We start from the raw sequence: 12,104 nt of genomic DNA, 5'->3' as shown, positions 1-12,104 counted from the left end.
ATTGGAAATTAGAACATTTAGCAATTATTGTCGCCTACGGTTTTTTGTTATATGATTTTCAAGGCCATAAAGAACATTTTGGACTAATAAAAAACTTAACTACCAGGGCGTTTTAATGTTAGCGAAATCGTGGGCGTAAATATGGGTAGATGATCGCAATTGCATGGTCGCGTTTATGACCAGTTTTGAGTTATCGCGAAGGCACGAGCGTTTGTACATTTGTGCCTATATGAGTATATACACTGCTGGTCAATAAAATAGGTGTGAGATAAAAATACATGAAATTTGAAGTTTTCTCTAAAAATATTATATTCAAATATTTTATAGTTAGGCACAGTCGTAAATATGAAAAAGAACACTTTTATTTGTAAATTAAATGTTATGCTTTATCGTAACTCTTTCTTCTCCATGAAATCCAAGAAAGTACCTGGTCAATGAAATAGGTGTATTGTAATCCATTGCATTAAAAATGTTCAAATCCAATGATTTTAAGACTTCAACATTTTTAACAACTAGTAGCCTGTATAAGCTCCCTTATTCAACCAAATTTTATCCAGTTATCTTGGCATTGAGTCATTCAAACGCTGATAAGTTTCCGTTGGTATAGGGTAGCATTCCTTTTAAGCTGCTTCCCACAAACGATCCTTATTTATGAAATTTCGATAGAATAACTTCTTTTTAGGTACATTCCGTAAATTTTCTACGGGATTGATGACAGGAGATTGGCAGGGTCCGAAATTATAGTCACTTTATTATCCCGAAATCATTCCTTTACATACTTCGATGTGTGTTTTTGGTCAATATCTTGCTGAAACTGTCATGTAAAGGCACGTTATCTTTGGCATAGGACTGCATGACATCCTTTAGGGTATCCATCCTTTAGCCTTGCATTCGAATCTTGCCATTATAGTGGCGGTGCGAAGAATAGGACCTGCGCCATTCCACGAAAAGCAAGCCCCAAACCTCATTGTTCTCGCCTCCGTGCTTTACCATATTTTGCGTGTGTCGCAGATCAAACTGTTTGCACTTTGGACGTTTAACGTTTCTTTGTGCATCGGAAGAAAACAGGTTTACCTTGGAGTCGTCCCTCCGAAGGATATGTCGCCATTTTTTTATTCCTTCTGAACCAGGTCCATTAACGCTGTTGAAAAGCAAATTGCATTTTTCTTCAAAGGCTTTGGCTTCGAAATAGTGGAACCTTCTTAGCAATTCTTTCTGAAAGATTGGAATTTTACGGCCTACAGCGAAATGTTCTCGGACCTACCACTTTTCCAATTTATGCTGAATTGGTCTTGGATGACGCGAATGGATCAGATTTCGCTGAAATTGTAATACGATGGTCAGTTGCTGTAGATGTTTTCTTGGGTTTTTTTTGCGTGTTTCCTTTTGTCAAAGGTTTTAAGGCATTTGCAACGAAGTTTTCGGAACGCTGCAGTGTATTCGCGATTTCTTTATACGTCTTATCTTCTTGAATAAAGTTTCTTAGCAAAACTCGTTCCACTTGAGTACAGTGAGATGCTCGACCCATTCTATAACAAATCTTTGACTTATTCAACATTTAAGTACATTTATTATCACGCAGAATTCAAACTTCACCAAATAAAACGTATAATGGAATTATGTAAAAAATTATTAATTATATTATATTGACCACACGAAAAAGTCTGCGGCAGTCTTGTTTTGCATCTTGACAAAGATTGCAAATATAATCAGCGCCAACAAGCCACTAGTAGTTTGACAGATCCCAAGGCTTCTGTGTGCGGTAGGTGTGATTGAGACTGCTGCAACTTGGTATGCGTAATTGAGAGAAAAAACAAAATAATCTATCACACACCTATTTTATTGGCCAGCAGTGTATAGAGTGTGATATAAAGATATAGTAATAAAAAGAATCATAACATATCAAATAAAGTAAAAAGATGCAAAGAGATATGTAAAAATTGACCGATACTATTTTGGTATACATGAGTACTGGAAAAGCAAACTAATAGAAGTACAAAAGAAACAGACTAATGAAGTAGAATAGAATATCACATGAAACATGCAATCAAACTACTTTAACTCGTCTAGAATTACTATGTTGACGGGGAAGGAATGATTTACGTGTGTTGGCAAATTTATTGTACCTTAATTTATCCAATCCAACCTTCCCGAATGAATAGAATCAAATGCACAAATTGAACAACGGAAGTATTAGCCACTATTTTATCAAATACGCCGTTTCTCCATCCATTCCCTGATCCAACTGTCACAAATACTCAGACGAACACATACACAGATAGACATACGACTATGTATTGATTAAATTAAATTGATTATTAAATTAATTTAATTATCCTGTGCACGATGACGAAGTCGACCGATAAATGGACATACAATGATCCTCACTGAGCTCCGCCCACGAACACCACCATTAAACTGTGGAACAAAATCATCAAACCGGGCCCAATCCACGTCGACCCGCCAGCCGGCCATGCCAGTGCGCACAGGCTAGTGCTTGAACGTTAGTATGGGCAGGTGCAGAGTATGAAAAAAAAAAACACAAAACATAAAAGAGACCCCCCTCTCGGTCTCCTCGATGCACCACTATCGAGACGTATTGCAATAAGCATCTTAAAGCAATTGTCTGTCAGAGATTCTTTAGCACTGATGCACGCAATATGCTTGATGATGTTTGCAATACCGTCAAACCCCTCAACGTAGGGGAGAGCATTAAGTTATAAGTGATTTGTTAAGCAAAAAACCTACAAAATAATTTTGACCAGGTTTTATGTATTCAAAGCTCCACTGTGCTTCGGCACGATGTAATACCTCAACGCAGGGACGCCGGCTGTTGTTAGTCGCCTCTTACTATATGGTAGCAGGTACCATGTGGGTCTATTCTTTGCTCAAATACTTCGTGAGATTTCAGGTCGCCGGATACACCTTCAGGAATGGATGATTCACGTGTGCCGATAATCCAATCGTACCTTAATTTATCTAATCCCACCTTCCCGGATGAATCGAATCAAATGCACGAATTTAGCACCGGAAAAGCTTCTAGGCAGTATTACCCATTATTCTATCATATACGTTAGTTCTACATTCATTCCCTGACTCATTTACTCAAACACATGAACAAATAGACATACGAATAATTCATAACAATTGTACAATTGTACTAAAAACTACAATTACTGCTACACTAACACTAACAAGCTTCTACATTTACATTTCTTTAATTAATTAGCCTGTGTACGAAGTTGACCTCCACTGCGAGCCGTGGCCACCAACACCACCATTAAGCTCAAGAACAATTTTTGCAAACACGACCCACGACAAACTCTAATCACCGTCAACCCGCCACTCGGCCACTCCAGCGCTCACAGGATAGTGGTTTATCGTTAGTTTGGGCAGGTGCTGAGCATGATGGGGTCTGTCAGAGGTTCTTTAACACTGATACACGGGATATGTATGCTTGATGATGTTTGCAATACCGCCAAATCCATCAACCTAGGGGAGGCACCGTGATCAACTTGGCATTTTACATTGAAAAACACATATACATGACTAGTCGGTACACGACTGAAACATAAATGCTAATTGAGAGTAACTACTAAACATATTCCTTCATGAAGAAGTTTTGCACGGCATGATTTTTCCGAGTCCCTAGGGTAGCCATAACACTCAACTTTTGACATAATAAATAACGGACAAATCTAGCCGACTTACATTATCCTAAGCAAAATAAAAAGTAATTGACTACCTATCCCGTTGGCTGCCTCGCCTTGTTCTACTCTACCATAAATAAGAAAATGTAAATAAGCTAAGGATATGAGAAAAGAAAGTTTAGTAGGATAAAAGACAATCCACTGTGTATCCAAACTTTTGGTTAAAAGGTCGTTACAATTAAACATCGTCGTATGGCTACAAAGTCAACTGGCAATTTAGAGATCAATCGTGTCTAAGAAGTGAACGTTCACATGTTAACCGGTACAAGGAGAACAACAAGTCAACAACACATACCTAATGAACCAAGCGCAGCGAATAAGTGATGTTGCTCTTATCTACAACGGAGCACAATCAGTAAATCAGTCAGAATTGCACAGATCAGACAATTAGCTTCTCTGAATGTGATGGAAACCAGAACTCGAACGATAAGATTAGTCTCACAGTAACGCTTAACCGGGCAGAATCTATGCTGAACATGCTGCTGTGTCCAGTTTTTGGTGTCTTTTTTATTAGCATCGTGAGGATTGCTGCATCCAGAGAATACGTAACCGTTGAAACAACGAATGGCCCACTGAGGGGAGAGAAACGTGGCAATTACAACGCCTTCGAGGGAATACCGTATGCCAAAGCTCCGGTGGGAGGGCTGCGATTGGCACCATCGCAAGTGAATGATGCGCAGTGGGATGATCCACGGGACGCGATCCAACCGGGACCGGTTTGTCTTCAGTGGAGTCATTTTGTGGATGGTGATGACAGAAGCATAGGCGAAGAGGATTGCTTATTTATGAATATCTACACTCCCTCGTTGGGAGAATCTGAGTCAATGTCAACCATTTTTTTCATCCACGGAGGTGCTTTCATGTTCGGCCAAGGGCATTACTACCAAGCGGATCATGTATTGGAAAAACAGTTGGTGCTCGTAACGTTCAACTATCGATTGGGCCCGTTGGGATTTTTGAGTACAGAAGATGATATTATTCCGGGGAACTTCGGATTGAAGGATCAAGTAACGGCACTGAAATGGTTGCGTCAAAATATCGGTTTCTTTGGGGGCAACTCAGATAATATTACGATAGTTGGTTATTCTGCTGGTTCTGCCAGTGTTCAGTTGCACTACCTATCGCCAATGAGCCGTGGTTTGTTCAAAAATGGCATCGGTCATAGCGGATCAGCTTTGAATCCCTGGGTTTTGGCTGAGAATTCAGCGGAAAAGGCAAAAACTATCGCTCAAAGCGTTGGTTGTTCGGTAACTTCCAGCCGCAAAATGTTGGAATGTTTAAGAGAAAAACCAGCCCGTGCCATTGTACGAGCTGTGGGACAATTTTTCAACTTTTTGTACAATCCGTTTTCACCACTCGGGGTAGTAGTTGAAAAGCAGACTAAAAATAATCCGAAACCTTTCCTAGTTGAACATCCGTACAGCTTGATGGAGAGAGGCAAGTTTTATCGCGTGCCGCTGTTGCTCTCGGTTAGCGAAGCCGAGGGTCTCTACCCTGGTGCAGAATTCATCAGCAAGTCGGAATATTTGGATGAAATCAACGATAACTGGAACCGACTTCTGCCTAGTATTTTAGATTATAAGACTTCGCTGAGAAACGAAAAAGAGCGGTGCGATGAGATAAGCCAAGCGATAAGGGAGAGATATTTAGGTAGAAGGAGATTGACTGAAAACAGTTTTCGTGATCTGATACTGGTTAGTGAAAAACATTGATACACTATCCTACAAAATAGCGCGTTATGAAAATACAGTAGTCTCTTCGACACGCTGTTTCTACACTCTGTTCTAAGGCAATTCAAAAATTCTAAACCCAATTTTTCTTTTCAGATAATTTCAAATAGGCTTTACTTTGCGGGTGTTGTCCGTTCGGCCAAACTAATGCAAGTCCACACACCAGTATATCTATATTACGGAAAGTACAAGTCTAAGTACGCCCTTGGAGAGTATCTGTCTAATTCGACGAAAAATCATGGCATCGCTCACGGTGAAGACGTTCTGCTAGTATTCAAAACCGAAATGCGTGACGCGGTTCCGTACACGGAGGAAGAGCTAGTTGTTGCCAGGTTGTTTATTGGAATGTATGAACAATTTGCGCGAGATAGCGTGGCAGTCTTTGGGGATTATAACATTCCGCGGATGGACAGTAAGGATAAGGTTCGTTATTTGGAGGTAAACTACCCAAAAAGTGAGCAGAAATTGAAAGATCAGTTGAGCGATGAGGATTTTTGGAATCAGATAGATTTTGGCGATGCTATGCCCGTGGATAAACAGGGTAAAGATGAGCTCTAAAGCATTTTTTTTTGTAAAATTTTGCATGTTCCCTCCATAGAATTCTTTTTTCGCTGTCTAGCTTATGATTAATATCTAATACTTTTTCTTTGAAAATCTTTCGCGCATACTCGCATAATAGATCCATATGTATTTTCATTATTTTTAGTTAGCTTCACGAATAAAGATTATTTTTTACGATTCTTCAAGAAATTACTGTAAAAATCATGAGTTTGCTTGGTGAAATACGAAAGAAATACCAAACCATGTTTATCCCATATTAATAGTACACGAAGTCCTATAAGTTAGTTCCCAAGTAGCTGAAGCAATTTTATTTAATATTATGTCTGTTGTGTAGCATAATTATTTTTATGCCATCGGGATGTTATTGTGTAGTAGAAGAACAAAATAAAACAATGGATTTAATATATCCCATAGCACTGGATTTGGAGAGAAATCTTAGACTAATTCTAACGACTTTTTCAAAATGTTTTTTATCTGGGATAGTTTTAACATCTATATAAAATCTATCACATGCCAATTGGGTTAACATTGAAAGTTTTACCCTTGAACGAACAAATCATAGCAAGGTTATCAATCACCATAAAGATTCGTTAATTCTGAACTAAATGAGCATATGGAACATAGTATTTTTTGTATTTGTATGTTTATTTGTGACGATAGCCTGTTAGCGCATTTGCCTTATATCCGGCCAAGGAAATCTAGAGAAAATTTTCAATAGGACGTAAGTAACATTGAGAGCCTCTCTGTTTACTTTCTCTTTTGTTTATTACGACGTCATTACAACACTTTGTACTAATTTTCCAGTACATATCGAAAGCCGACGGTTTTCGGTACTACAATATTATGCAAAGAGTAGAGTAGTAAATGTTGAAATGGCCGAGTAATGAACAGAACAGAAAGACCTCAAAGAGAATCTCTCATTGTTACTTACGTCCTATTGAAAATTTTCTCTAGGAATATTTTTACAGCGCAAAGCCGGCACTACATTCTGTTGCGCAATTAGGCCTCCTATTCTGAAACATTTCTGAATTGACTCTTACAATATACAAGAATATTGTAAAGTTGTATTAATAGGTACTACATTCCACCTGGTCGGGAAACAATCGTGATTTTTAAAATTCGTAAGACTGAAACTGACAAGTTTACGTTTTGCTTATAAATAAATTACTAAATGAAGGTTTTTATACATATGCGAATCGTAAATATTTAATGATTCTTCAGAAAGGTTGAGAGACAAACTTAGTTCTCACATCATTCAACCGCAAAGTAAAATTTCTTAAAAAGTGCATTTTAATCTATATCTCAAAAATCCATTATAGGTAGTGCACAGTGCACTAAAATTACTGCGAAAGAGAAATAAATCAAACAAGAGTTTGTTTACAATGTATGTTACCTCTTCGAAATAATTTTTCATTATAGTGTGTTATAAGATATTGGCATTTTGGAGGCAATAAATATTACAGCAAAGAAATATGCCACTTACCCCATCTTGCAACCGGATAACACTGTACCGATCGTTCTCCGCCGACCCGATGAGCGTAATTCCTTCCTTGAGCCTGTGTCGATCGTCGCCAACGATGAGAAACATCTGGTACAGGAGAATGTTTAGTTTGTTTTGATCGCTAATAAGCTGATCACCACTCACCTGGCAATCCATCAGAGTTTAGTGTTCAATTAGAAGGTAAGCAGCAGAAAATCCTCGGCAAATATAATTAACGTAAAATGACGGCTTTTATCGTTTATTTCAACGAAATACGAAACAAAATTTAACAACAAAACAAAACATCCCTGCCGTTCGGCATTTCCTGAATGAACAAGTTTGTTTGTCACACAGAGATGCCAGGTACTTTTTTCAAATGTCTGCAACAATAATTTTAAATGTCTGGGAAGAACAAAAAATGTCAGGAAAGCTAGTGTAACCAAAAGCCTTTATATTCAAAAATCTGCAAATATCTGCAACAAAACTAAAAAATCTGCAAATATCTGCAACCAAACTAGAAAATCTGCAAATATCTGCGTCATCGAAAAAATCTGCAGCTTATATTAAAAGTCTGCGAATTTGCAGCCTTGTCTGCAAACCTGGCATCTCTGTGTCACAGTTGATTATAGTTTTCAGTCAGTTTTCGCGCTGTTTGCTATGATGTGGGGGGTCGAAGGATGCATGATTTCTGCTATTATGGCGATTTGCGGTAAAACCCAAAGAGAATAGGGAAAGAGACGAATAGTGTGAAGCCAAAAATACCTTATTGAGCAGACCAATCGTGCAATGTAAATAAACATTACTCATGCCTGAGTTGGAGGAGATAAGTATTGTAAATCTATCAAAAAAGAAATTTGAATTTTCGTCAGAATTTAGTGCAATCGTGATTGTAAGGTGCATTCTAGAGTCTATGTATGAGTAAAAACAAGCTTTAGAATTATTTCATCTCTTTGTTTCAAAATGCACATCGTTTGATAAACAAATCCAACGATCGACAAAAGGTTTGTTTTCAAAATATAATAGGAGTCATTTAAAGTGCTGCCTTTGGAAACGGTTGCCAAATTCTAGTGTTGAAATCATCGTAAAGGGAGTGTTGCCGTTTTGACTGATTTTCACTCTGCGTCTCTTTCACTATTCTCTTTGGTAAAACCTAAGAGAAGAGACGACAACAGGCTTCTTGCTCTTCTTAATTTTCTCGACTTGGCCCTGCCGTAAATCTGAAGACAACAAGCGTTAATCGTTGCCAGATTCCCTTTGAATGCTTCTTACAATTGCCGAAAATAATTGTACCTAAAAGATCGCACCTCTACCAAGAATTTACAATGCTAGCTGCATTTAAAAATTAAATTAAATATTTATTCATGTCTCTCTTAACAATACACGTAACTATATCGTCATTCAGGTCTTTTATTCAATTTGCACGAAATGTTGATGTGTATGAAAAATAGCCAGAATAGATTCACCAGCACTGTTTTCCATCCCGATTGTAAATATAATGAACACTCATTACTGGCAAAACGACCAATCAGAAGCTGGTTCAATATTGAGGTTAGGACTGGATCAAATTAGCTACGCGATTGTCTTCTCTTCTCTTAGGGTAAAACTAATGGCGTTTTCGTTTTTTCTTGGTGCTACACCGGTGTAGTGCAAAGAAAGAGATAGACTGATTACACCCAAGTTTGAATGAGTGTAGCACCAACTACACCGGTGTAGTGCATGGTCAAAAACGAATATGCCATAAAATTCTAGAGAAAATTTTCAATAGGACGTAAGTAACATTGAGAGCCTCTCTTTGTTTACTTTCTCTTTCGTTTATTAATGGCCGAGTAATGAACAGAAGAGAAAGACCTCAAAGAGAATCTCTCATTGTTACTTACGTCCTATTGAAAATTTTCTCTAGAATTCTCGAGTACTTTTTCAAATGGACGTAAGTAACATTGAGAGCCTCTCTTTGTTTACTTTCTCTTTCGTTTATTACGACGTCATTACAACACTTTGTACTAATTTTCCAGTACATATCGAAAGCCGACGGTTTTTACTACAATATTATGCAAAGAGTTGAGTAGTAAATGTTGAAATGGCCGAGTAATGAACAGAAGAGAAAGACCTCAAAGAGAATCTCTCATTGTTACTTTGAAAAAGTACTCGAGAATTAGTCATATGCGGCACTTAGAGCATGTTCAGGAGTGTTTCAGTTCTAGATTCATAATTTTGACAGGTCTATTATATAAAACTGAAAATTTTAAAACAATAACTTGCTGTCTCCAGCAGCAGTTGTAGCGGATGTTCTATTCAGTTTAAAATTCATGTCTCGACGATCATTCAGCGTTACTGCATTCAAATTTATTTTTCCCCAGTCTATCGGGTCTAAGTGTCTGTGCTGAAAACTTTGCATGTATTTAAAACACAGTTCTAAACATGTTTTAAAATCAGCAACAAATAGAACGGAGTCGTATAATGCTCCTGAACATGCCCTAAGGGAGATGATTCAGCTCATGAACTCCCGTATAAATAAATACCATTCCAGAAATCTTCGGAACCATTTCCAAATTATTCATATAATACTAAACATATTGGGAATACTAATGATATATTCCATACTCATTTTAGTTACCATTGCCCATATCTTCCGTGTATCCTATTTTGAAGATTTGTACGTTACATTGTATTTTTGCGCCGGAGGTTAATATTGCTCTGGTGGTCTTTGTTATACACATACACATATCTGTTTACGCTGCTCCAAAAACCTGTAGCTTAACATGACTAAAAATACTCATCTTTCGATATTGCGGTGATAGCTCAATTGGATAAAGTGACAGTCCACTTAGTGTCAACGAAGTTCTCTTCGGAAGATGGTGGTAACAACATAAAACTTCATTAATGGATAGAATTGAAATGTGAAAGGGAAGAGATTTTTTTCTCCACCAATATTTTATGCATCGCTAGATCTAAAATATGCATGCTACCATAATCTGTATAGTTCTTGAATGGTATGTTGTCCAAATGTATAATGACCCATATACATTTGGACAAGCGAAGTGATAAAAAAAATATGCAAACTTGAAATCGACCTTCACGGATTTGAACCAAATTTGGAGGAATTTTTCATCTAGGGCCAATATATAAAAGCCCAAATTTTTGTGTCAATTGAACCACCCCTCGGGTCATAGGAGCACCCCCCGTTTTGACAAATTGCCAAACCTCTTGATTTTATTTTGATCATATCTCTGGTTCTATTTACCTTGGAAAACCGCTAGATGGCTTTTGAAGAAAATTATTCAAGGAGTCTAGAAAAAATATAAATTTTTGGCTGCAGTGCTGCCAACTATGCGATTTTTTCAGTTAAATATTAAAAATTAATTTTTCTCTCAATACATATATTTTATTCTTGAAAATTCTAATGCTATCGTATTCCTCAGACATTTTTACATAAGAAACACTTATAATCTCAATATAATTTGAGCGCATCCTGAGATACACCGTTTTGAAGGGAAAAACTTGCATTTTCTCATATAAAAATCCATTTTGATTGGCCGAAATTGAGAAAATCTTCAAACGGTCATAAAAATCGACCCTCATCTGCTAGAAGCAAACCAAAAACGTATTTTTTCATCATTTCTCGTCTACTTCACGAAAAATCATGTTTGAACTCAGAATACTCAAGTTGGTTTTTTAGTGTTGTGCGCTTGCGAGTTTATATGGGAATTTGCGATTTTTTACCTTCAAAACGGCGTATCTCAGGATCCGCTCAAATTATATTGAGATTATAAGTGTTTCTTATGTAAAAATGTCTGAGGAACACGATGGCATTAGAATTTTCAAAATTAAAATATATGTTTTGGGGAAAAATTAATTTATAATGTTTAACTGAAAAAATCGCATAGTTGGCAGCACTGCAGCAAAAAATTAATAGTTTTTCTAGACTCCTTGAATAAAATCCATCTTGCGGTTTGATTCTAGAGTAAATAGAACCAGAGATATGATCAAAATAAAACCAAGAGTTGTGGCAATTTGTCAAAACGGGGGGTGCTCCCATGACCCGAGGGGTGGTTCAATTGACACAAAAATTTGGATTTTTATATATTGGCCCTAGATGAACAATTCCTCCAAACTTGGTTCAAATCCGTGAAGGTCGATTACACGTGCCTTGATCACCGCGTGGAATGACCTATATGACACTCAGCCCTCCGGGCCTCCGTTAAAAAGTCGGTTTTCAGAGCAATTGCAATACCTTTCTATTGAGAAAGGCAAAAACATCAATTCGTTGAAATTCAATGCGTTCACGAAAATTAGTGCCAGAAACTTTAAAGAATGAACCGAAGTAACCAATATTTAGATACATATCGCCCGTTTAAATATATAGATAAATAGACTCAATCCTATATGTCACTGTATTAGGTCCGTTAGTTTGTGGATATACCTTATTAAGAACCTATACCTGACGCAAATGATCATTAAATGATCATTTGCGTCAAATTTTAATGACAATCCGTGGTGAAAAAAATACATTTTAGCTACGCATCCTGCTCCATCGAGTGCAGCATCTTACCCGCAATTTTGATGCGACATCGGTCCCAATTGTAGGGGAGAGATGCCGCAAGGCGACATTTTTCTCTGAAATTA

General features: G+C 37.4%; 2 protein-coding genes across 3 annotated transcripts in view; one reads left to right on the top strand and one right to left on the bottom strand.

Annotated features, from left to right (window-relative positions):
* LOC131688518 (mediator of DNA damage checkpoint protein 1-like) overlaps positions 1–7,824 on the bottom strand; it is a 32,271-nt gene extending 24,447 nt beyond the window's left edge. For both annotated transcript variants that reach the window (XM_058972817.1, XM_058972818.1), the window contains exons 1-2: positions 7,647–7,824; positions 7,485–7,589 (exon numbers count right to left, since the gene is read on the bottom strand). In XM_058972817.1, coding sequence (XP_058828800.1) covers positions 7,485–7,589; positions 7,647–7,658 — 117 coding nt within the window. In that variant the 5' untranslated portion in view covers positions 7,659–7,824. The remainder of the gene's footprint in view (positions 1–7,484; positions 7,590–7,646) is intronic.
* LOC131688519 (venom carboxylesterase-6-like) lies at positions 4,009–6,178 on the top strand. Its single transcript, XM_058972820.1, has 2 exons — positions 4,009–5,404; positions 5,537–6,178. The coding sequence occupies exons 1-2, from the start codon at positions 4,178–4,180 to the stop codon at positions 5,996–5,998; spliced, it is 1,689 nt and encodes a 562-aa protein (XP_058828803.1). The 5' UTR covers positions 4,009–4,177; the 3' UTR covers positions 5,999–6,178.
* Positions 7,825–12,104: the final 4,280 nt, after the last annotated feature.

This window comes from Topomyia yanbarensis, chromosome 3, assembly GCF_030247195.1.
Source record: "Topomyia yanbarensis strain Yona2022 chromosome 3, ASM3024719v1, whole genome shotgun sequence".
Taxonomy (NCBI): Eukaryota; Metazoa; Arthropoda; class Insecta; order Diptera; family Culicidae; genus Topomyia; species Topomyia yanbarensis.
This window is presented reverse-complemented; position numbering and strand designations above follow the sequence as displayed.

Excerpts from the sequence above, each read along its gene's own strand:
- LOC131688519 (XM_058972820.1), top strand. The coding sequence starts at position 4,178 with ATGCTGAACATGCTGCTGTGTCCAGTTTTTGGTGTCTTTTTTATTAGC. Across the intron at positions 5,405-5,536 it reads GTTTTCGTGATCTGATACTG|ATAATTTCAAATAGGCTTTA; the intron begins GTTAGTGAAAAA and ends TTTTCTTTTCAG.